Genomic DNA, 26,343 nt, shown 5'->3' on the forward strand with positions numbered 1-26,343 from the left:
TTCTACCTTCAAACTGTAGCCTCCAAACTGCCCCAAGGGAAGGTCCTGTAAGCTGTATCAAGCTTGTAAAAACACCTGTATAATCTGATTGCCCTGACTGATGCCTCCAAAGCCTCCATTGAATGCTGTGAATTTGCACAGCTGTAATGGACCGGATTTGAGTAAACAATTTTGTTGCTCATGCTCAGGCTGGTTTAGAATTCTCAGCACACAGAGCTCTAGCTGAGTGGCAAAGCTGTACTAACAAGCGAGAAACTGTTTTGTCACCAAATTAAGCAGATGCAATTCTAAGTATGCCTGAGGAAGATCTGTTGAGTACTAACTGGTCACTGTTAAATATCTGGTTTGGGGTTAAAAATGCAAAATGTATAAATGAGTTACACTATGCTGATTATTCAGGCATGATGCTGTCTACTCAATTAAACGATTTTAGTTCCAAAACTTAGGGTCCTGGACAGTTACAAACAATGAGAGTTGGATTGGCTGAAATTCCTTGCACCTAAAAATTTTGAGGGAAATTCCATGATTTTGTTCTCTTCACAGTGAATGCGTGCTTGCTGACATTTTAATAGAATTTTTCACTGACGTTTCATTGTGCTTTAAAAAGTAATGCTTTTCACAAGAATGTTCTTTCTTCTTTTGTACCAGGTACATGCAACTCTGAGAAGGTTAAGGAAACACATGCCAATTCATTTTGACTTTCATAAGCCTTGAAGGAGTATTCATAAGGGCATGGGAAGCCTACAGGCACCAGGAGACCCCATGCTCTCTCCTGGCTATAGCGAGCCTGCTGTCTCCAGGTTAGTTTTCATGGAAACCTTCTTCTGCAGATGTGTTTCACAGGTGACAAAAATGACCTCAGAGCCTAACTGACCTGGAAATTATAGGAAATGAGCATTCATTATATTTTCAAAACACCCGTCAAATTCTTGAATGCCATGACCACGGCAAGCAGGTATTATTGACCGCCTCTAACTGTCATGAGACTGATGTACGGGGATTTTAGTGACAGGCCCAACGGTGCACACCACAGCTATTGTAAATAATTGTATTTAAATATTTGAATAACTGCAAGGTGACTATACTAACTAGTGAAGAAATTCATTTGCTTGCCTGGTGAAGTTTTTATAATTTTTTTCCTTAGTGCGTCCTTTGCATAAGATTGCTTTTCAGAAAATGAGTGTTTGTAAATTTATAGCATTTTAATTGTATTGCTCCAAGCGTATCAGGAAAGAAGAAAGTAAAGCAAAAGAAACAAACTTCGGAGAGCTCATGCACAGGCACAGTTCATTCGAAATGAATGCTCTGTAGCAGGTTACGCATGGGTGCAGAGCTGTGAAAATCCAGGCGTGTGCCTCCGGCAGCAGTGACGGGGGGGCACGGCCTTAAGCCAAACCTGGCCCCGAGAGGTGGGCGCCCTGGCAGGCGCCCCGCGGCCCAGGCGGCCATGGCGAGGCCTCGCGTGGTGCCCGGCACCTCACCCGCCTGGGAAGGCGCTGCCGCGACCTCGTGAACAGCACCGGGATTGCTACTTTTTTTTTTTTTTTTCTTTTTTCCTTCTAACGGTCAAAAGCAGACCGTCCCCGCTGGAAGGGGAGGTGGGAGTTACTCCCTTCCCTCGGTGCTGGCTGAGCATATTCGGAGCGGCGGGCGGAAGAGCGGCAAGGTCGCTGTCCCCATTTTGAGGGCTGCCTCGCCCGGGCGGGGCGCCGCCTCGCCCTCCCGACCGTTACTCCCGCCGCGGGGGCACGGCGCGGCCGCGCTGCCCCCGCCGGCCTCCTGCGCCCCCCGCGCGGGCCGTTGCCATGGCAACCCCGCGGCCGCGGCGGCAGGCCGGGCGGGGAGGCCGGGCGGGCCGGTCATGTGGCGGCGCAAGATGGCTCCCCGAGGCGGCGGGCTGCAGTGTGAGCGCGGGCGGGGGCAGCGGCGGGGGGTGGCGCGCCCGGCCCCGCGGCGGCGGCGGCGGGGGCTGCCGTGGCCGCCGCGCAGCGCGGGTGGCGGCGGCGGCGCGGGCGGCGGCTCCCAGCCGCCGGGGGCCGCGGCGCGGCCGTTCCCGGGGGGGCGCTGACGGTGTCGCGTCTAACTTTTATTGCAGGCGCTGGCTGCCCGCAGCCCGGCGCGCCGCCGGCGTGAGAGTGGGCGCGCCAGGGCCGGCCCGCCCCGCCGCGACCGGGGGCTCGCGCGCCCTGACCATGGCCCTCACGCTGTTCGGTGAGTACGCGGGCGGCGCGGAGGGGCGGCGCGGAGGGGCGGCGGCGGCGGCCGCCGGCTCCATTGTTCCGCGGCCGGCAGAGCGCGCGGCGCGGGCGCCTCCCGCGGCGCCGAGGCTTGTGCCCCGCCACCGCCGCCCGCGGCTCCCCGCGTTAACACCGCGAAGTTGGCGGCGGCGGCGCTGCGGCTTGGCGAGGGGGGAACAAAACCCGGCGCCGCCCGCGCTTTGTGGCCGGCTGGCTGCGGCTCCCGCGCTGCGCCCGCGGCCCCCGCGGAGGGAGGGTCGGTGCGGCGGGCTGGGCGCGCAAGGTGCGTCTTTGGCCGCGGCGTAAATAAAAGTTACGCTGCCTTAAAAAGCGCGCTAGTCGCCGGAGGAGCTGTACGGCGGAATGATAAACTGGCTAATGAGAGAACCCCTGCTCTTCGGGGAGCGTTTTGGTATAGTGCTTAATTGCCCATAAAAATCAGATGTGTTTCTGTAATTGTATTTAATAACGCAAATTCAAGAAAGGGCGGTTTCAAGAGGTTGTGAATGTTGGCTTTGGTTATTTTCATAGCCTGAGACCGCATAGTGCAAAACAACATGTAAAAACTCTAGTTTTAACTGTTGAGCATATGGCTTCTTTTAAGTAAGGTTATTAAGATTTCTTACGTGTTATCTTAACTTTGCAATTAGAAAGATGCTACAAACTCAGTTTGCCCAGTTATCCTAGAAGCAACAATGCAAGGCAAAGCAAAAATTAACGTGATTAATATCAGTACAAAATTAGCAGGCTTAGTATAGTTATTCTTATAAGCAGCTCAGAAGCTCTTACATCAGAAGTGATTTCTAGGAAATAGCTTTACGTAAATACTGTTTGTGTGAAGTGTGATTGTATTGTTTAGACGATGGATTTACTTCCTGTGTAAATAAATGATTTGCTTTAATTTATCTCGTGATTCTTGGGCTGTTGCAATTTCTTAAAAGAATAAAAACAGTTTCATGAGTTTTTTTTGACACCTGTTATATTATTGTAGCCTATTAAGCCCCATCTAAAAACAAGGACATGTTGTAAACAGTTTTCTGTGTAGATAAAATCTATCTGGAATTGGATTTAGCTACAGTGCTGTCATTTAAATTTATATTTCCTGCCTGAGTTTTTCAGGATGCAAAAGATGATAAATCATAATTCACAGTGGAGCAAACCATCTCCATCATTATAGGCCCCTGATCTTGTTATTGAATCCCTGTGAGCCCCTGGACTTCTGGAGGGGTCAGTGCAGGTAGAGGCATCCTGCACATTGTCAGTTGCAGGTACAGGTCAAACCCTGTAACTTAAGAGCAGGAGTGAGATTAATAAATGTTAATAAATGAATGTGACTCCTTGGAAATGGAAAAGCCTTAGAGTGCCTCTTGAGCTGTGAATGCAAGAGTGAGAGTTGGATAAACACAGAAAATAGGTGCAGTTTTTTTGGAGATAAAGTTGTGATTAAGTTACAGTTGAGTTATCACAATCTAATGTGTTGTCCTGTGTCCTCTGTGCTGTGGTAGCTTTAACAAAGACAGACCAAGGCATGCTTGCTTTAGATTTCAAGGAAAGCCTTCATCCTTTACCTTGAATTTTGACTGCCTGTTGGTATTTGCATTTTCAGTTACCATACCACAGCTGACCCATGGTAACTCACTGAAAGAATATTTTATTTGTTTCAAGGTAAGCCTCTACCAGAGCAGCATCAGCAGATTTGGGGAAAGGCAGAATAAATGTGCCCGAATAAATGTATCTGTTAGAGGGATTAAGCAGCTGTAATTGTACTATTTTAAATTTGCACTTAGCTTATACCAGTAAAACTGTCCTGAGTCTATTGGTGCCAGGGGAGATGTTTGCTTTGGTTCTGCACATTCACATAAATTCCAGGCTTGGTACTGCATTTTTTTTTCCTAATACATAATGCTATATCACACTGAATCACATTTCATACACTTCAGGGCTGCTTCTGATAGTATGTGGTACAAAGCGTATAAAGTTTGAGATCAATTGCCATGTCAGTTTGGGGAAAAAGATCCGCCAAGTTTGCTGGGTCCCTTTCATTTAATGTGTGTACATGTGTAGCACAGTAAGAGAGAAGAAAGGGCTGGGAAGGTAGTATTTAGGGGTATTATGTCATAACATGCTTTCTCCATGCTCTTGACATTGTATGATTCTCTTCTTTCTCTTGTCGTATCCTACCAGTCATGTCCTTCCTACATGCTTTGTGTTCACCATTGTCTACATGGAAGATTGTAGGGAGCTGTCTGTGTCCCCAAAATGTGGTGGGACAGCCGACGAGTCTAGAGTGTGTGTTGTGAAGGAGAGGAGGCAGCCTGTTCCCCATGAGTGGAAGGAAGAGCCTGTGGGAAGCAGTCAGACACTGGGGAGAATGGGAGTTGTTGGCTGAAAACATACCTCTACTACATACTGCAGCCTCGGTCAAGAATGTCATCCTAACACAGATCATACTTACACAAATTTATGGTGGCAAAAATGTCATTGTGAGCATAGGTAGTTTCTGCTATGCAGCATGGCTTTTTATGATGCCAGTAGAAAGTAGGGTTTCACCAGTACCTTGAATTTGTGTTGCTGTAGTGGCAATGTACTTCTAGTGCAGATTTGATCTAACAGAAGAAAGTAGATCTTGTACTAGCACCACGTCAGTAGAGCACTGAAAGGCAGTCAGTGTATTTGAGAGGTGGGAAAACTGCTAGCTGAGCCTGTTGTTTCTGTAAATAATAGATGCAATGGATTTGATAACCCATATTTGTTAATTACCTACCAAGAGTTGGCAGGGATTTTAGAAACTTATTTGTCCATAAAAGAGGGAAGGCTTTCACACCCCATGTGTATAAATGCGTGGGAGCTTGAGTAGACGTCCAATGCTAGTGGCATTTTTGCTCCTACAGCAGATACATATTCATTTACCAAAAGGTTGCAGTGGCTGAAGGTGTTGCTCCTTTTTCCCCTTCAACCATTTGTTCCCACCTGCTGGCAGTAGCCGGAGTAGGGCATGTGCCTGTGTCTGTCCCTGCTATTTCAGCACGACACACGGCATGCAGTGGCTGCGTTTGTGGCCTTCGTGGAGGTAGGCTGAAGCTACTTGCTGGGTTTGCCTGGGAAGCAGCTAAAGGATGCCCACAGCTTCTGCTCTGCTGGATCTCTGTGAGGGATAGTAAGTTGTTCTCAGAGGGAGAACAAGCAGTTGCATTTCTATAGCTAGGCTTACTATAGCCCCCTGTTCATCCCCAAAGCTATGGGGTCTTGCAGTGGTGAGACTGAGGTGTGCGCTACCATTCCCCGTCGCTGACTCAACGATGGGAAAGAAAACAAACAATGCAGAGGGGAAAGGGGGAAGGTGTTAACTTATCCCATTGCTGCGGCTGAGCGTATGTGTCCCTCGTTGAATATCCCAATACGCATTTAAAGGAAGTCAGCATTGTTCTTTGAAAGAAGAGTATTTTTATGTTATGTTGTGTACTTATGAATTGTCCTTATGTTTTATGAATTCGTTTTTTTGTTCATTTATATGCTCATCAACTCTTTTGTGCAGACATAGGAAGACATTTCAAAATGGCCAGGAGAGCTCTTCATGAACATATTTATCATAAGTTATTCATGCTTTCTTGCTTACATGCTTTCTCACTCAGAGCACTCCAGTGGATGAAAACTCACCATCCTAAATACTGGTGATTAAGAAATAAGGAATGAAACAATTTTCTTTTCATCTTTGAAGTGCTTGTACTCTGATGAATAGGATTAGAGACAGAGTTGTAGTCAAAATGCTAGCTATGGTTATTCAAGGAGATGGTGAACAAGGACAGTTTTTAGAGAAATTGGTAGGAAAAATATCAGATGAAAAGAAATAAGCAATACACTACTACAGGCAGAACACAATCACACTTTCATTTCAGGTGTCCATATGTAGTTGAAAGAGCATCCAAGTATTAATTTGCCAACTTAACAGAATTCCTTTCCACAGCTATGAGCTCTAGTGTCATACTGAATAGAAATAATTTTCTATTGATCTACCTGCTACTATGGGCATGAGGCAAACCCTTTGAAATAGGTTCTTCCATATTTGAAATGTTAATTAACAAATGGCTATTTTCAGTTCCATTCATTTGTGGTTACTGTTCTCCATGCAGAACAGATACTGTCTCACTGCTGCTTTGAAAGGTAGGGTATGTGTATGTGTATATTAGCATAAGCACGTATTTTCTAATGTGACAATCTTAAAGTAAAGATATTGTATAGAAATAAATTCAATTCATTGTTCTCTAAGTACATGTTTTGCCTGCTTGGGAAATGCTTTTAAATTTTACCATCCTTGGTTAGTTTAGTCAAAGGAACACAGAAAGTGAGTGTTCCTCTAAAAAGTGGCTCACCAACAGGTGATACCTGAGGATTCACTGCAGGGCCGAAAATACTCAGAAATGAATCTGTTTATTTCTTTTCTTATGTGCAGAGCCTTCTTAGAAGAGGATGTAAATAGATCGTGTACAATTGAGGTTGTTCTCCTTTGTATTTTTATATGTGGCCCTGAACTACTCTTAAAATTTGTGGCTAGCTATGATGGTAAAAGCATATTGACAGAGCCCGTTAGCTGAAGGGACAGTTTGTATCAGAAAATGTTCTTTGAATCTGTTTCTTATTTGGAATAGGTCATGGAAGTTTTTCACGGAATTAGTGCGTTTATAATAGTGCTTTTTTGATATAGAGAATATAAACGTGGCGTGTTAGAGAAGTAGTGCCCATCACTGATGCTGCTGTGACAAAAAAAAAAAAATGCGTAGAGAACTTTACCACTCATCTTATGATCTTGAAACACTTTCAAAAGTGAATACATACTCCATTTTGCACTGCCTAGACTAGAATTGTTTCACCAGTAAAACAGTAAATTCAAAGTGATCTACTTAAACTGGATAAAGCAGATATCCTAAAGTGTTTACCCCTTGCTTAAATGAGTTTGGCTTCATTCACTACCAACTGATACAGACTAATTTTGAGAGAGATTCAAACAAGTCAATATCTAGTCACACTGGAAACTTGGAATCATTTAATGAGACAATTAAAACAACTTAGGGGACACTAGTAAAATGTTTCTGACATAGGTAAGGCCAGTGTTTTGTTTTGTTTTTTTTAACAAGATTTACAAATGAAGATGATTTGTTAAGCGTGAAAGGAAACCAGCTTAGAGGTAAACTCTTGATCTCCCGACTCCCGTTCAGAGGTCTGGGAAGGAAAGTGCTCAAGTGCTGAGAATCAGAAGATCATTTTCTCCTAGGTGCTGTGCTTACCTTACCTTACCTAACTTATAGAACCTAATGAAGCAAATAAGGACAGCAACCTTGAAAAGGTTTTGCTGGCAATGCAATGTCAGGAAAAAGTTGAAAGGGAAAACTGCTTAGAAACTGGGAAAAGAAGATGGATCTATTAACTGGAAATTGTTATAAATTTATCAAAATATTAGGGAAGTGACACTAACACTTATAAATGAGGATGAAAATTTTCAGTCATGGCTTCTCAAATTAGCACTTAGAAGCGAGCTTGATAGAGTGGCTAGTATGAAATAGCATTTTCTTTTAATTGTGAATACTGTAGAAGAATCTTAAAAGAGGAAATTGGACGTTTGGCGTTTTTGCTGAAACTGGAAAGGTCAGGTCCTATTATGTGCAGAAGTAAATAATTAAAAAGGGATTTTGGAATTTGATCCAAATAGAGATTGGTGTAGAAAATGTTATTGGTGTGCTCTGTGCTTTCCAGGACTACTGCTAGTCTTATCAGAGTATATCAAAACACCAGCCCAGGCACCAGAAGGCAGAATTGTATCCAATAATTGAGCTGTTTTCTCTTAAATAAATGGAAGTAAATAGGAAAGTGGCCATAAATAACTAAAATGCACCATGGCAAGATTTTGGTTCCTGCCAACGACGCTTGCCACAAGCCCTCTGAATGCATCCCCTCTTCGCAATTCTCTCCAGTCAGATGTACATCTCATAGAAATTCTCTTGCCATATGCTCACTTCAGGCACAACATTGAACAAATGAATGCTGAACAAATTTCCTCCTTGGCACCAAATGACCGGCTCATAAGCTAGTAAGTGGGAACAATCTGCATAGTACAGCATCTCAGCAGACAGAGTCAAAGTAAAATATACTCTGGATCCAAAGAATGAAGAAAAGTTTCCAGGCTTTGCTGATGTACAGACCAGATCTTAGGAGGAGCCAAGGACTGCTGTTTCCCAGTAAGTCTGGGTTTTCCTCTTTCTTCTGTTTGTTTTGGATTCAGCTGATCCTTTCCGCCTTGCTGGGTTTGGGGACTTCATTTTCTTACTGCCTCTCTCCCAACAGTTCTTAACTGTTGTTTGAGATGTACTAAAAGATTGCAGAGTCCGTGTGATAATAAGTATGTAGCAGTGTCAAGAAAAGTATGTGTCAACATGCAATGGCAGTTCTTTAGTTATGACTTAAATACTATTTTATTCAGTAAAGTTAAAGCGTAAGCATACTACAAGTCTTTTGGGAAACTACGCTATTTTTCCCAAAGAAAAGCACATTAACCACAATCCTTCAAGAGTACGAGCATATGTAACTTCTCCAAAAGTGCATTGTTGCATTCCTTTTTCCTTTTTCTAAACCTGGGGCTTTGCATGTTCATCCAGTGCTATTTAGCTGCTCCACCTTGTGGACAGAGATCATGTTGACTGTTCAGCAGAAGCATGTTTTTAGCTTAAACAAAACAAAGCAAGCCCAGTGCCTGGCCAAAGGGCAGTTTTGTAATTATTAGAAGAATATGAGATGCTCCCTGCTCCCTCATAAAATCAAAAACTGATCTGGTAACTCATCAAAAATCAAAGATCTCCTATGAGAGAACAGGAGAATTTCAAAGGCACTGAGAATCTGTCATATTAGTGGGGTGGATTGGGTCTGCCTTGTACATCTTTATAAATGAAAGTAGAAAATTAAAAACCTAGATTTTGCATTTTCAAGTCTGTCTTTGAAACAAGGAAAAGGCATTTAAAAAAAGTCGGTGAAATATTTTGTCTTCTAAAACACTTAACAATACTACTAGGGCCTTGTAATTGAATGGTAGCTGGCCAGATGCTAGAAGATGCTGGGAAGAGTTCCTGCAGATCTCCACGCTGTTCCCAAGGGTTTAGATGTTATGGTGGTGTTGTGGGCCAATGTCCCAATTCTAGTCAATGCAAGGAGGATTGTTCACATCCAATTGGAAAGCATAAAGTATTCAGTTTGTGTGTGACAACCTCTGTGAATGTGAAAGAGCTAATTGACATTTGACATTTCCAGCATTCAAAATTCCTTCATCCTATATCTGAATGAAAAATGATTTCATAATTTCTGGAAAACATGCTTATAAAATCCTCTTTATTCCCATGAGGGTGACTTCTGTGATACATTCTGATAGGTTGCTCCCCAAAGCTATTTCTGTGTCTCTTCCAGCAGTTCCCTGATAAGCTTTGTGGAGAGACCTGAGGCTGCTCATAGTCAGGGCTATGTAGAGCTTTTGACTAAAACTTTATTTGCTGTTCATAGGATGTGAGAATGTGCTCTGGCTTTTCATATGAACAAATCCTAGCTCCCTGGGAGAATGCATAAGAAAACCATATCTTCTGGTCATGGGCCACAGAGTCTAAGTTGCAAGCTAGACCTCACTGCTCGCAGTAGGAGACAGCAGTGCTTGTGGTCTCAACATCTCTGTGGGGAAGCCCACCAGTGTAGTTGGCTTTGGGATCTGGCCGTGTTGAATACGTTGCGTGGTTGGGGCCGTATGTTCCTGGTGCTGAAGGGAGGAGTTGGCTGCCTTTCCACTGCACTCCTGCTGTCTGTCTCGCACTCCTTCCTGCTTCCTTCTTTGCAAGAGCAACTGCTTATAGGTAACCTTGTTCTTCAGGAAGCTGAAATAAAAACATAACTTCCGACCTTGATCAGAAACTGGATGTCCTGGGGCAGCTTGCTAGTGGGAAATTCCCACTCCAAAAGCAAAGGTAACACTGGTTCCTAAATAGTGGAATTGTTTCATTGCACACTGGTTAGTGTGCAGTAGCATGCATCTGTAGCCAGACGTGTTGGAGTACACCAGCAGTTGCAATCATTTAAATTATATAGCATCATATAGTAAAGTCTTTGAGCACTGCTGCAGCAGTGGAAGAAGAGTTAGGAGATTATTCCTACTGCAGGGTAAATGGAGGACTTGCAGAAGGAAGTAATAGTGCAATTCTGAAAAATTAACCCTGCATTTTAGTGCAGTACCTAGCAGTTTCTGGCTCTCACATTGGCAGGGTACAAGTTAGTCTTCTCAGTGCTGAATTAATATCTGGTAAGTACACAATCCAGAGCAGACTATAAAAGTTGATAATTATTTGGTAGGGCCAAATCTAATCTTCTGTTTTTTTCCACGCGCATTTTATGGCTTCCATATGAATCCGGACACAATGCTTCAGTGCAGTGTTGGATCATTTTTCATTTAAAAAAAAAAGACAGGATGTAGCTCTTCCTCACCTCTGGCATACTGACTGAACATGCACACAATAAAGGAAACATGATTTTGACACAGCAATTAATTTTACTGATTTCCTTTTCAGGTTTTTCAAAGAGTATATTTATAAATGTGGCTTGAAGGTATTGAAAGAAGCTTCACTGTTTTAATGGAAGCAGAGAAATATTTTAAGTAAAATAGTGATTCTTCTTCCTGGTGAGAAAACATTTGAAAATTTTGTGTTGAACATTATTTCTATGCCAGAATTTACATGGTAAAGAAATTAGGTTAGGTGCTTGTTTATTGTTTATTCTTCAGTAGTATAATGTAGTAAATAACAGCAAGTAAGTAAGTATGCAAAGGAAAATTACCAACCCAAAAAAGCAAACAGAGGAAGGAAGAAAAAAAAAAGTCTTGACTATTTTGATCATGAGATCATGTGAGTTCAGCTATGCTGTTCTTTTATTGTGCTTGATGGGTACTTCCTGAATACACTGCAGTTCTGCCCGCTTTTACTTGGTATCACAGAAAGCTGTGATCACAGCCCCCTCCCAACCCCCCCCCATGGCCGAGCAGTAAGCTAATCAATAACTTGGTGGAGTGTCTCTTATTCCTTGGTTTTTATTGAAACAGCAGTGTATAAAGACCTCCCTCAATCCACCCCAGAATACGCATTAGACCAAATCAAGAAGATTATTTTGTCCAGACTTGCTCTTCTGCAGGTTCAAAGTTTACAGTAGGTGAAATCTGGCCCCTGTTTCACTGCTGTACTGAGGCATGGCAAGCTCTGGGGGGAGCAGCAGAGGATGCTCCGCTCCTGCAACTGTAGCTTAGGTGGATGTGTCCAAGCAACCTCTGAGCTGAGTGGGTTACATACTGCTGGTTCCCTGTCTCAAGGAGAGCTCACACAGGCTAATTGAGCTCCTCAGTTTGTTGGCATTTTTTTCACCTGCTGGAAAGGTTTGTGAAAAGCTGGAAGGACTTTTTTCTGTTTTTTTAAAGGTTTTGTTAACAAGTTAGTTCTGTTGATAGTCATTATTCTTAAATGTAAAAGAATTTCACTCTGCCTTTTTTGGAAGGTTTCTTCCTTCTCTCATTTCTGTGCAAGAACAACCACAGAAGGTACAGGCAGGACTTGCCATGTCTCGGAGCTATATTATCAGTTTTCTTTGACAATTTTTTTTTTGCAGCATTCTGCCTCCCAGCAGTTCCTATCCAGCCACATAGGTAAGCCAGAACCCTTTTTTAACTTCAAACTGGATTTTTGCTTCTATCACGTGCTACAGCTCTCCATGTGTCTGTTGTTTATGTCTTTTCCCATGCTGCCAAATGCAGTGATAGAGGTTTTTTTATAAAGTCAGAGTAGATCTAAATACAGCAAAAGAGCTGCTCTCTAGAGAAATAATGCTACCTAGGGGCTGGCCAGATTAGGGAATAGAGATGCTGGTCTCCGACCTGCAGGGTGATTTCCTCTTTCTGTGCCTTTGCTTCTCTTGCCAGCCACCGTTTATATTTTCTATTTAGACATCAAGTTTGGTAGGACAAAGTCTGCTTTTTGCTTGTGCCCATTCCCATGGGGGTCTCATTTCCAGGAAGAATGTGTTGATATTCCAGAAATACACATCATAATTGTTGAAAACCTCTTTGTTAACGCAGTACCATAATAATGTCATCTATATCTGGTTTATTTTATTTATAAGATGTAAGAGGTAATAAACCCAGGCTTCCATTATTTGCAGATCAATTTGTGTTTCTTTTGATTAGTGGAAACAACTTCAGAACAGAGACAAGAAAATCATGTGAATTAAATACTTGAAAAAAAGAGGGAAAAAAACAAAACAAAACAGGAGTTACCCAGAAAAGGACTTGTAGTTTGTCTTCAAGCATTGATCACACTGAGTTTTCCAGACAGCTCTCCTATTCCCACTGGGCGATGGCAGACCTTTGTCTCCAGCTCTTCTTTCAGCAGACTGTTCCTGGCTTCCCCAGCTGCGGAGCTCTGCTTTCATCCTTGCAAACATAGGGAGAACCGCGGGCGCACAGAGGGCCTGTGCAGAAAGTCCCTCGCTCCTCGCAGCACTTTCAGAGCTGCGAAACCGCCTTGATGAGGGTCCTTTGTCTGCGGCAGCAGCCTGACAGCGCGCTGGGCAATGCCGGCTCTGCGCCCGGAGCAGTGTTTCCCTGCAGCCGGACTCTCGCTCACATATGCTCTTCCTCTCCTTTCTCTAGTTTTTGCCTAGCTCAGCGGGTGAATCTGCAAAGGGGGAAAAGATTTATGAAAAAAATGGGCTAAATGCAATAAATAGGAGAGGCTGATGGGTAGATTTTTTTTTGCTATAGTTCTTTGACTACGGTGAATTTTTCAGCTTTTCTAGCTGGAGCATCATACTTCATGTCATCAGACACCTCTTGGAGGTTATATATGAAAACAGAAAGAGGTAAGGAATGACACTGCTAGCTTTCAAATTGGGGAAAAACTCGCAGCAAATGGAGAATGACATTTCGAGTAAAAATGTAATTCCAGTTCAAAAAAAAGTCATCCAACCACATTGTGTCCATTTCCCTTTCTCTGAGCCTGCCAATAATACTTTTTAGGAGTTTGCTTCATGATAGTGTAAAATGATCGTGATTCCAGGCAAGGGTACTTTATTTGGTCATCTGCCTTCCTCCTTCCTACCATGAGTGTCGATGTATTGCAGCTGTTCTGGAAATAAGAATGTAAATACAAGTCATGTTTTTGCATGAGCAATAGCATGTCTTATTGATGATCATTTTAGAAAATGAAAAATCTGTTTCTAATAATGATAGTAATAGGTTTTCTGTAACTCTGATGGTCTACGAATATAAATGGGTCGAGTTTGGGGAAAGAGAGGTGATAGCATCTATTAGACCATCTGACATAGCTGGGGAAAAAAAGAGACATGCTTGAGAGCATGTGAGTCCATCAGGATCTGCTCTTAATTTTCTCTGAGTAACTTTTTTTGCCTGGGTAGGTGAAAGGGTGGTTTTGTTTTGTTTTATTTTGTTTTTCCCACAATAAGATAAAGAATGCACAGCAGCTATCTTGGCCTAAAATACAAGGGGTGACAAGTTCCCAGTAGATTTTACCAGTGGATAGAGAGGCAGTGTCAACACTGTGCTCTTTGTTGTGGTTCACCTTTTATTAAACCACAACACTGTATCTAAAAGTGGATTTTAGAGCAGGAAAGTGAATGTATGCTTGTTATTTCATGCTGTACGTGAAAAAAATGCAAAGCAACCAGACTACCAGCAATAAAACTTGCCTCCCCATTCAGTGAATTAGGGTATTATGTAATGGGTAGAGGGGTTATATTTCAGAGATGCTTGAAAGCTCTTCCTTTATTTAGGGTTTCCTCCACTGGAACTTGACTGGACAGACTTCTTATTCAGGGGAGGGGATTAATTTACAGTTAGAAGACACTTTCATAACATATCATATTGTTCCTTTATCATTATTAGTGTGACTGTTCAGAATATTTGAATAGTCAAGCTCCACGCAAACTTCCCTGCTGGATATGTTAGAGAGAGCAAGACAGAAACATCTATTTTTGCAAATGCCTTCATGCTCTGGCTCTGGAAGTTGTTGCTGGCTGGAAGTTGTGGTAAAACTGATGTGCCTTTGCTGGTTTTATTAATATTTGGAAGAACTAAAACAAGAGTGATGGAAAATGAACTGGGTCTCTGGGCAGGAAGATTTTTAAAATAAGAGACAAAGGATTTTTCAAAACAACAACAAAAAAAAAAAAAGGGAAGGGAAATGCAGAAGGGGAAATACTGTTTTCTCCTACTTTATCCCTCGCTGTAATACATCCTGGCCATTATTCTACGCTGGAAGCAAAGCAGTTTAAGAAAAACAGCTTTGATAGGTGTTTCTGTTTTTTTCCAAGGAAACTTCTTTGACTGCGATCAAAATGAGTCTGTCAGTGTCTCCAGTGAAAACTGGCCTAGATTTTAACTTGGGAAGTTTGATTACAGTGTTCAAGTTTGTTTTACCTTTCATTGCTCTGAATTGCTCTAAGACTTTACCATCTTAAATGCAAGATATTTGGACAAATTATCTGTCAAATCCAAAGAGTGTGATTCATCCAGTAATGGCATATTTCTGTTGTTCTTGAACTTGAAAAATTTGTTTGGAAAAGACCTTTTAAATAACACTTAAGAAGAACAGGGAACTGTCCCCAGTCTGTATTGTTTCAGCAGTTTGGGGCAGCAACATTCAGTTTTACCATAATTGGTTAAAAAAAAAACTTGACGGACTCTTTTTCTCTGAAATAGATAAATTTAAGAGACATATTTAATTTTTGCAACATTTTCAGTAGAAAATGGTTTGTTATGTAAACCAGACATTTCAGAAAACCTGTGGGTCTGTAGAACTAACATAGGTCCCATAGAGATCTAAAGCAGAGGGCTGTAGACAGCTGGCAGTATGTCATCAGTATCCACAACTTAACCCGCAGAGCCGTGTTAGGTAGTGATTCCCATGGTATGTTTTTTATTTGAGAAGAGAAAATGGAATTCCCAGACACGTTGGAAATTGGCAGGTGTTGTCCCAAAGGTTTGAGGGAGGCTGCTGTAAACTGAAAGTAAAATTAAATTCTATTTGTTAAATGTCCACAAGGTGGCACTTTTTTACCTCTCTGAGGTATATTTTTTATACTTAAAGCAACCCTAAGAAGTAATTTTAGAGGTTTTGAAACTTTTCTTAAACAGTCAGCTAACTATGCTTTCATGGGAAGTGGATTTTCCTCCCTTTTAAGTTAGAGTTGAGAGAAAGAGGCCCACAGTTGTCTTTTGCTTGTTATCATTGCACACATGAAAACTCCAGCTGCTACGAGTCCCAAAGTAAAATTCAATTCTGATATATATATTTTTTAATCATAGTGGATTTTTAACACCTTTTTACCACTTGTAAAATAACCTTGTAGTCAGATGCCACTTGTATTCATCTGGCAAAGGGGAGGAAAAACAAGTATTTTCCTTGCTTCAATTAAATGAAAATCTGGAAACAGATCTTCTGCAACCTGGTCTAATAACTTAAAAGATGAGTTTATTTAACAGCAGCAGGGACTGTGGTAAGCAGAAGATTACTCATTAAAGTTTCCCTATTATTCATAGAGAGGCAGTAAGAGTAAATCTGCCAATAAAAGGCTCTGAACTCTAGTCAGTGGGTGTCTTATTCAACCCCATTAGAAGCATTTCCATTGAATTTATTGTCTCCAGATCAGACGTTCATAGAAACCAGGATGGTAGTGTGATTTCCCCCCCCCCCCCCAAAGCCGACTAAATTATTCAGCGCATGGCCTTCTTGAAGCCCCGTCGCTTTGGCTAAGAGTGCTTTCTTGGTTCCCACGAGCAAAGCGATCACTCGGTCAGCTCAGCTGAGGGATGGAAGTGGCCCTTCAAGCTCTCATGGGTATACCTCACAGCTGCTTTCCCTGAACCATTTTTGTTCCAATGTCACACCTTGGAAGCCAAGTTATGTTTGTTTGGAATAGTATAAGCAAAAACTTAAGAAGACCAAAGAGCAAAGAAAAATAAGTTTTGTCCCATTAAAAAATTCCTGCTCCATAGTCTGTGTGATCTAGTGCCATGCTGCAGCTGAAGGGATGCTTTTATTCTAAGTTCCTGTTCTCACTGGTTTATAACTTTCCTTCAAATTGTATTGTATTCTTCTGCTCCTCCCAGATGGTAATTTGGAGAATGTGAAGAAAATACGTTCAGCTGTTTTTGCTTTCTTGCTCAAATAATTCAAACATAGTTTAGGTTTAAAAGTCCAAACCTGCCCACATGCATTGGGTAATACGGGAACTGAGGACAGTAGCTGCCTGGGCCAAAGGTCAAGGCAAAGGAGAAGAGCTTTTCATAAGGAGAGTTGTCGCTGGTGGCCATGCACGCTGCCTGCAGCCCTGGACACAGGACTGGATCGTTTCCTTGGTGAAGCGCCCCGTGTGCCTGCCAGTTTCTTCCAGGCCACCCTGGACGTGGTTCGGTGCAGCAGACGTGGCTCCTGGGGGCACCCTGCAGGGTGCCGTCTCCTTGGGGCGGCGAGTGTGCTGGCCTGGCCAGAGGTGCAGGTAGCACCTCCTTGGACCTCGAGGCCATTTGTCCCTGCACTGAGCCTGGGTATTACTTTACACGTAATGCCTGTTCCCCACGAAGTGGCTTGTTCAGTCAGGACAGGGTGCCCCAAACAGGAGACCTGCCACAGGGAAGAACAGTTTAGCTGTCTGTGCACATTTGGGAAGTGTGTTGAGCTGTTAACATCTACCTCGATGTTAACCTGAATGCCAGTCTGACTGCTTAGATGTATGGGGAGGTGGGGGCAAAGCTTGTGATATATTTGAAGGCTTTTACACTCGAGTACCTCTCGGTATGTGATGGGGTTTGCTGCTTGAGAAAGGGTGTTGACATGTCTAAAAATTTGCTAAGTTTTTTTTTTTTTCCCTAATTCAAAGGAATTAATGTGTCAAGGACAATATTAAAGCAGCATCAAAGACTCAATACTGAAAGAAATCTGGAAGTATCAGTCATCATTGCTGAGTGTAATACTGTATATTGTATATATTGGAATTGTGAAAAAATACAGTGTTTACTGCCTGAAATATCCTCAGCTTTGCAGGTATCTTCCTATCAAAAAAGGAAATTCTGTGATGATGTAATTGCTGTAGTAATGAAATCCCTTGTGTTTTCTAAATGGATCTGGATCACGTGTACCATAGGGTTCTTGTCCCTAAAAACAAAGACATTAATTACTAATAGATCAAGGTTACTTTTGAATTAACATGTTTTTATTCAGTCAACTTTGAACCCAAATGAAATGAGAATATTTTTTGTAACAACGCAGCCATATAGCAGTTTTTAAGAGAAAGGGAATGTGCCAAAAGATTGTCTGAGGTCTCCTAAAAAGCATATTGTAAGCCTGTGGGAGGTTTTTTGGTCAGAAATAATTTGTTACCCCTGTGCTATGGGGAGGCAAAGATGGGGCAAGACTGAGTCAGAGAATCATTTCCCTTTTCATATTCATGTCAAGAAACTAAATGCTAAGGAAGCCTTTGTTCCTAGGAAAACATTTCCTGTCAGCTGGCAAGGTTGCACATGACTTTCTCTGTGTAAACCAGGCGCCAGCGGGAGTGAGCTTTGGTGGGCGCTGGGCGCTGATGGAGGGCTTGGGGCAGCGCCTCCCCCCGCTACATACCATCATTTAACTCACTGCCTGCTAATAGCAGAGGCATAGTGGGCAATTTGGGGAGAAAAACAGTGGATCCCAGTGTCTCGCCCAGGAGTGACCAAGGGCCTTGGTGCATTCGCTTCCCAGTTCAGTGCAATATTTGCGCGCTCTCCCCCTGCTCCCCCTGCACGGCCGCTTGCCTCCCCCAGAGCAGCCTCTGCGTTTACCCTCCCTCCTCCTTCCCCCCGTTGGGGGGGTGGGGGGGCTTCCCTCTGGAAACGCTGCCTGCGCTGCTGGATCAGCAGCGAGTGCTGACAGCCAGACATCACCCTGAAACCGTGGTATTGTAGCCCATCTGGTTTACTCCTACTGCCTAGGGCGGTGGCTATATTCATCCCTTAATTACCTTACTGCTATTTGAGTTTTATTTTAGTTGGAGTGCACAAAAGCCCTAACTGCTAGGGCCTGTTTGGCTGCTGCTTAAAACATTTTGTGATGGCTGGAGCTTCATCTCTGCAGTGCTGTTGGCACTTGTGCTCTGAAAATGGAGAGGGAATGACGTTTTCCTGGCTGTTTTTGTGACTGGAGAAACTCATCAACAAATAAATTCTGGATTTATTTCTGTAGGTCAGGTAATCTTATGTGCATCCTTTGGGCATTTGGAAGGTGCTAATAAGCAAGACTTTGAGGCTGAGGAGGAATTTTCTAGAAGGTCTTTTTGGGCACACGGAGGAATCCTGTTGTATGGGTCAGCAGATGGGCACGTCTGCTTGTCAGGCGTCTCTCCAGGAGTTATATTTTGACACACATTGCTGCCATACAAAATGAGATACAGCATCTTAAAACACATGCTAACGCTTGCTGGTTAGGGCCCAGGCCATAGCATACAGAAGAATGTTTTCTACTTTCTTGCATCTTTCCTTGCTTATGAGTTAAACCATTCTGTTGTCCTGGATTTGTTCAGAAAACAGTAAATCAGATTTTCTGACCACTTTCATTTTTAGTCCACCAAGGCTAAGAATTGGCCTCTTCCACAAGGTAAGCTATTTGAGACCTCACCTGTGTCTGATGGGATATTGCCAAATATTAACAAAGTTTGGAGGAAGAGCTGCTGTGTCAGCAGAAAACTAATAATTTCTTTTCAGACAGCACTGAACACCAGCATGGTGTTACAGATCACCGTGCTGCCGGGAATGACATACAGTAACAGAGAAATAAAACTGAATTTTCTATAGGGAACCTCACAGTAAGTCCTAAACTATTTTATGGGGTTACCATGCGTGCTTAAGCCACTGCTGCTCTACCCTAGAGTTGGTTGATCTTCAGTGGGGAAATAGAAAGTACCATTTCAAACAGAGGTAAACATTTTTATTCTTTCTATAAAAAGAATACACAGAGACGAGCAGTCTAAACAGTTTGAGCCAATAGTAACGGTTTTCATATCTGCAGTTAAAATGCTCACTCTGGAAGTGCTAAAGTTGTCCAGATTTATATAAGGGATAAAATGGGAGTGGATAAGGAAGACCAGAAATAATGAAGGGAAATACTGCGTTGTAATGTCACAATTAGTCAAGCCTGTGTTTACGGAAAAATCTGAGATGCTCTTGTAGCATTTGTATCTGTATATGAACTTCTCCTAAATGGCTGTATAATTTTCCTATCAGCAGAAGCCCTTTGCTGGTGCTAGCATGTATTTCTGACAGTCATGCTCTGCTTTTCACTTCTTTCTTCACTGCAGACAGCTCACTCACAAGATGGGTAGTTTCCTTTAACTTTCATTAATTTGTGTTCTTGGAGGAGGCCACGCTGGGCCCCGAAAGCATGTTCCTTCCCGCTGTGGCATTTCTGCCTGGAAAGGGTCTATTGATTGAGCTGTTCCAGGTTCTTCTGCCTCTGCTTTCTCCCCACATGGAGAAATAAGGAGAGAAAATACCTGACTTTAGGCAAGTCTCAAGGGTGCCTTGAGCAGAGGCGAGGTGACTGGGGATGGAGGTGCTGAGCAGGTAGCATGGGCTGGGTGAGGAGTCGTGGCAGGGCTGTGCTGGGAAACGAACCAGCCTTGCGCTGGGGCGAGACCGGAGCTCTTGTGGGAGCTGCAAACTGCTAAGGCCGAGGAAAGTGTATTTGGGAGGAAAGAAGGTGTGGGCAAGAAAGTGCTGAGAATTATTTAAGAAATAACGAAGGATCTGTGGCTGTCCTTGGGCACCGGAGAGAGAGGCGGGTTGGCAAACCCGTGCTGGTGAAAAAGTTGAGAGATGGGTAACCTGTCATGTAGGTTACCTAAGAAATGTAGGTCCATGCCTGTACTGGAAGCACTACAGTGACTTCCTGCTGTCATGACACACCAGCTGCTGTGGGTCTGTGATAAGATGCTTGTTTTCAAGACTAGCTTGATTTTGGTATTGGTTCAAGAGTAAAAACTGTTCTTTCAAGGTAAAAGGCCTGTGACTGTATTTTCTTGTATCCTGCAGCATTCTTTCCCCACACCCCCTTACCCTGTAAATTGCTTTGGGTCTCAGTAGGATTTAAAGTGATATATCAGTTTAAAATACTCTTATTTTTTTCTTTACAGATACATATCTATTTATAATATGACAGGTCTATTTAGGAGCTTAAATGTCAGTGCAGGTTTTGGGCAGACAGTTGTTTCTTTCTGGCCAGGCTGGAAAATTTTTAGATATCAGTGTGGTTTCAGGGTAGAGAATTTGAAGAAATCCCATTACATTATATAAAATAAAATCTTACATGTATTCCGTTCTAATCAGAGCAAAGTTCTGAAGAATTCAAAAGCTGTCACTGCCTGGAATAGCAGGAAATAATCAAATGTTTTCATTTTTAAAGGTTAGGAAGATTATTCAGCACCTATCAGCTTATCCAGGCTTGATTTGAAATTACAATTTACGTACATGGACAGTGTGCTTGAGCTAAAAATGTATTTGCCAATGAGCATGGCCTTCATGCTGGTGAAAGTCTCACTGCTGTCGGTAGGATTGCATCTGGGCAGAGTTTGTAGCATCATTTTATGCATTTGTATTTTCTTTGGTACTCCAGACCTTTGGAGAAGATCAGGTTTAAGTTGAACTGAGTCTCACTTAAGGTAGAAAATACAGTTAAGATAGAACATGATGCACAGCTTGTAGAAAATGATTTGATCTTATCATGGAAACACTTAGCAGAGCTCAGATACCACACTGCTGGGAGCTGTAGAAGAACCTGAGAACTGAGTTTATTGTGTTAATTAGAAGGTGGTGCAGTGTTAGTGAGAAAATGTATTTTGGGTTCAGCATTTTCTTTAGTCTTTTATCATGCCTTAAAGTGGTTTTCAGATACTTTGGATGCCTAATTGGAGATGCCATACATGGAAACTTGCATTATAAGAAAATCAAGCCCTTTTCCTAGTTGTGCGTTTCATAATACTGATGGCTTGCTAAATCGGACCACAACAATTAATTTTTAAGAACAGGTAACTGCCATCAGACCAATCTGATGTTAATAGTCATTCTATTTTATCTTTGCATAGCAGAGTGATTTTAATAATAGAAGCACTCCTGCACAGGAACGAAAACTACAGACCCGCTCCTTCACTGTTGTTACTGCGTTGTACTTGCTGCTATAGTATTTTATATCTCATAACTTTTTTAATTTACAATAGAAATGACCTTTTGTTTTTCATTGCCTTATGTGGGAAGGCCTAAGGGTATTCTAACAGTGTTAAGGCAGTAAAGCTTACAGGCAGATTTTCTAACAAAATACTTATGCACAGCTGCATAACATAAATCATTCCTTCCAGTTTCTGAATGTTAAATGTTTGTTATATGAAAGTTACCGCTGTTCTTATCTGGCTTTAACAAAGTTTGGGGCTTTTTGTTTGGCACAAATATTGTTGCTTTTTGGTTTTATAATCATGCTACCCTTAGCTGTAACACTTATACAGCTTGAGTGCAAGCAAAGGTAGGTTAGGCTGCCAAAATATTTGTTTTTTCATAACAGTTAGCTCTCATTTTACAAATACTGTGCATATTGTCCTGTACTTAAATAATTTATTTGTAAATCAAACTGATGCACATATTGCCTGTAAATAGACTATAGTCAAAAAAAAAAAAAGCAGCTAATGGGGTAAAAATAGTCTTCTGGGACAAACCCATTGTTTTTACTTACAGGTTTTGCCGTTTTTCCATGTGACATACAGTGCTAAGGGATCATGTTACAATGTTTCTGGAATTAATCTACTTGCACTGCTTTAATTAAAAAATATCAAAGTAGGAATGAATAACCATTGATGCGTCTGTTGCTGGTGATTTTCTTTCACTGACACAGTATAGTGTGGGCAGCTGAAGAGCTCCCTACAGTTGTAAGGTATTCTGTCAAATCCCCAGGACATTGGAGCACATCTGCAGGGCCTTCCAAGGATCAAAAAAATAATATTCTGGGCAATGGCAGTTTGACCCAAGTGCTGTCTTAATAATAACAAAAAAATGAGTTTATAAAACCCGCTAACACCGAGGCAGTCTGTAAGGATTGCACCCTCTTTGTACGTAGTAGCAAAATATAAGGTAAAAAATCAAGCAAAATGGTGGTTCAGCCAGGGTAGAGAGCATGCTGGAGTGGATCTGGGAAGCTTCAGTGCAAATGTTTGCCAATTAAACTAGAAAGCATCTAATTCTGCTAAGCTCTGACTTAGAGATATTTTGACATAACTGTAGATAGGAGAGATGGACTAAAGCAAGTATTCAAAGAAAGGTTGCTTATGCTAAGGGGAGGCAAAAACAAAAAAATTGGCCAGCTTAAGGCTCGATTTTGGAGGGCTTAAGTCTAGAGTAGAGATGCCTGACAGGCCAAAACTCAAGGAACAGGTTCCTAGATGGTCCTTTAATGTAACCTCATAATAACAAGTGGAAATTAGGGTTATGTTGGATGCAGCAAATAGTACCACTGTGAGCAGACATGTGCAAATGGTGCTGAGAACTGCATCCTTCAGTGAGAAGAGCCTGCACTGGCTCACCTCTGGACCTTTCGCCATCACGAGTAACAAGTGCCTCCCAGCAGTTTCACGACAGATAAGGACAACATCTTGCAGAAAGCCGCAGTACCTTGCAGGATCAGAATTAAAGCTGGGATTCTGTGGGCAGAGAGGTGAAATAGTGGACTGGAGATGAAGTTAGTGACAGAGCCCTGAGCTCAAAGTGTCAGATCAGTCGTCAGCAATTCACAAATGAGACAGAACTTAAAAAAAAAATTCTCAAAATTTTCTGTTTGACAATTAAAATTTGTGATTAGACATATGCTTTTAGTACCCACTGACTGCTTCAAAGTGGAGTTTGTACTCCGTATGAAAGAAACACTGCTCTTTTGCAAAATATTTCAGTATTATTACATGCTGTGATACTATTTTAAGAGTTGTTATTAATTGCTATCCAGAAGAGGAAAAAGCTAAGGGCAGGAATGAGTTGGGTGAAAACTGCTTTATTGGAGTATAAACTGAGACAAAAAAAATCTTTTTAGTGTAATTTAAAAGCGAACTTTCAAATATATACATAATAAAACAATATGCTTCCCTCCCTTCTATGTCTTTAGTATTTTGGCTTCTGATCTGTGTGTTTGCCATCTTGCAAATGGTTTTTATATAGCTTTTATTCTATCAGGCTTCAAAAAATAAATTTTCATTTTAAGTAAAGAGGAGGAAACTTTTAACAAGTTGTTCTCTGCTTCACTAGTAAAAGTAACTTTAGAATCTAGGTGCAGTATTTATCTTAATAAATCTGCAAGTGCTTCTGCAGGCTTATTTCTGTTTTAAAATGTTTCTAATAAAACATTGAGATTTGTCATTGTTCTTTCAGATACTGATGAATACAGACCACCTGTTTGGAAATCTTACTGTAAGTATCTCAACAGATTTTTTTCAAGTCTGAGTTGAAAGTATTTCATTTCAGTGCTTCAAAGTAATCATAATTTTTCTTTTCATTAGAATATCAGTTTAAGAAATGTCAAAAGTAAAAGGGTTCATTATTATCTAGAGACAGTGGCAGTCATTTATCCTCAAGGCCAAATGGATGCAGATTTTTTCTGAGGGCTAGACTCTATGCACCTTACTAGTGTGAGCAGTCCCCCTCGTGTGAGGCTGCCTTGTGTGGGTTTGGCTGCGTAGACTGGGGCTTGCATAAACTCCATTTTCACCTTAAAGTTACTATCGCTTGGAAACCTCTAGGCTCATATGATTTGGTACCATGTATCACTAGAGTTGAGACTAGAGCTGGTTATAAAAATTCAAAATAAATAGTTTTTTCTCAGAACTTGCTGATGCAGTAAAATAAGAGCATTTTTTGATGTGGAGTGCCAATGGAATCACAAGGTGGTTTTCTCGAGTCCCCCTAGAAGGGCCTGCTTTCCTACCAGCCTGCCTGCCTTGGCTCTGCAGCTCCCCTGGGTGCCTGCCCTAGCTCTGTGGAAGCAGGACTTGCAGGTTTCCTCAGTCACGTATGTGAGGCAACAGCCCAGACACACTGCCCTGAGATCAGAACTCCATTCCTCTCCGTTGAGAATTTCACAGGGTGTTTTTTTTCATTCCTAATTAAAATAAATAAATAAATTTGAAGTACAAACATTTCCCATGTGACAGGATAACTTGTTCTTTGGCAGTGCTGGTGGAGGTTCCAGGAGACTGAAGAAAATGCCTGAACGAAAAGGCACCATAGTAAAGTATCATAGTTTCCCACAGTGTCTCACCTGTAAATTCTATTTCTTTGTCTGTAAATAGAAAAGGTAGGGGCAGGTGCTAGACATCTTGAGGTTTCAAAAAAGCAAGAAAGTCGTCTTCTGTTAAAAGCAGATTTTGAAAGCAGAATACTTGTTTGTTTACATCACTTTAGGAGTATCAGACCTACACTTACATTTTCTTTTTTATATATTCTGGAGGCTTGGTGTCCTGAGGGTGGCTAAAGGTATTTGCTCAAGCAACATTTTATATGATGAAAATATTGTTCACTATAGGTTGGGGAGAGCTAACCTCTGAGAGCATTCAGTTATTTCAAAAAGAATTTTACCCTGGAATGGGAGGTTCTTTTCAATCAGAGATTTTAGGTTAGTCTTAATGGCTTGGTGAAAACCAATGTTAAAAGGAGAGAAAGTGTAAAAGAGCAGATTAGAAATTTTTTTTTTTAATCAGCTAAAAATATTTAGTAGAATTAAAATGAGCATTGGCAAAAGAGCTTTTCCACCACCTAAATCACCCTTCTGCTAATGGCTTACAGAGTTTAGCTGCTTTTGTTCCATCCCTGCCATTGCCAACCTCACATGTTCATCACTCACAGTTAGGCCTTAACAATCATAAACAGGCCTTGATTTTGGCTTTAATTTTGGTTTCTGATTTTTGATTTGTTAAATCAAAGAATTAAGTGTTTCAAGATCTTCTATGCAACTTTGAGGATTAGAATACTTTTGTAAATGAGAGCATGTCTCATGAGAAGTTTCAGGGAGATGATGCTGTAAGTAAATAGTCAAGTACTGTGAAATTTATAATAAAGATTGTAGGAGCTGACAAAACTGCATAGGTCTCAAAAGTCTAGGAATATCAGAGTGTCTTAAATGCGTTTTATGTTAACTGAAAAAAACAGAAAGGCAGTAAGTTTAAAAAAAAAAAAGGCTAAAGACTCTTAATTTCTCTTAGACTGTGAACTATTTTTAACAATTGCCAGTGTATGCAATTGCTGAAATGGTTGAGACCTTAATCTGTAAATTTAGTGGCAAAGCCTGTCTGTGCCTTTTGAATCATAATTTATTGTGTCAGTAGCTTGTCATATGCCATGTCAGTCGGTTAATATTAAAGCAGCTGCACATGGAATAATTCGAACAAACTTTTGTCTTACAGAGGATGGCTAAAAGACAAAATTGATACACTTTTGCTCCCTGGTATTAAAAATCATTAATCATGACTGCAGCACATTTATGTATTTGTTACTGACTTCTGTATATTTTGCTTTTAGTTGTAAGCATTAAAAATGAACCATAGTGCTGTACCTCTGTGAACTCGGGGAGCACTGCCTCTTTATTCAGTTTATTCTATGCCATAATCTATAATCTTTATATGCTCTTTATGCCCCGTTGGCAGCCTGTCAGGAGCTGAAGGCATGGGTATGTGCAAATGTGTTGTGCACCCTGTCTCCTAAAGCATCGTGGTTCACCACAGTGAGCCTTTTTCATAATTTAGAATTAAGTGCACAATCATGGAGTTTGATTATGTTTTTGTCTCATGATGGATGAAGAGGAATGTCTTGTTTGACTGCCCTGGCAACAGTTACTGCAAGGAAGCTGGCGTTGAACAGTTTGAACTGCATACATCAATTATGGGAGGAGGATAGGGAGCCTGTTTTGTAATTTAACTAGTCTACCTGCTGGGCTTCTGAGCAGAAGAAGAGAAAAGGTACTGTCTTTCGAAGAGT

The 26,343-nt window shown here is 41.7% G+C and overlaps 1 protein-coding gene across 3 annotated transcripts in view; it reads left to right on the plus strand.

The window, feature by feature from the left end:
• Positions 1 to 1,874: 1,874 nt before the first annotated feature.
• Positions 1,875 to 26,343, plus strand: part of CHN1 (chimerin 1) — a 105,569-nt gene continuing 81,100 nt past the window's right edge. For all 3 annotated transcript variants that reach the window (XM_067299028.1, XM_067299030.1, XM_067299029.1), the window contains exons 1-3: positions 1,875 to 1,904; positions 2,096 to 2,211; positions 23,746 to 23,784. In XM_067299028.1, the coding sequence (XP_067155129.1) occupies positions 2,193 to 2,211; positions 23,746 to 23,784 (58 nt within the window). In that variant the 5' untranslated portion in view covers positions 1,875 to 1,904; positions 2,096 to 2,192. The remainder of the gene's footprint in view (positions 1,905 to 2,095; positions 2,212 to 23,745; positions 23,785 to 26,343) is intronic.

The sequence above is a fragment of the Apteryx mantelli genome, chromosome 6, assembly GCF_036417845.1.
Source record: "Apteryx mantelli isolate bAptMan1 chromosome 6, bAptMan1.hap1, whole genome shotgun sequence".
Taxonomy (NCBI): Eukaryota; Metazoa; Chordata; class Aves; order Apterygiformes; family Apterygidae; genus Apteryx; species Apteryx mantelli.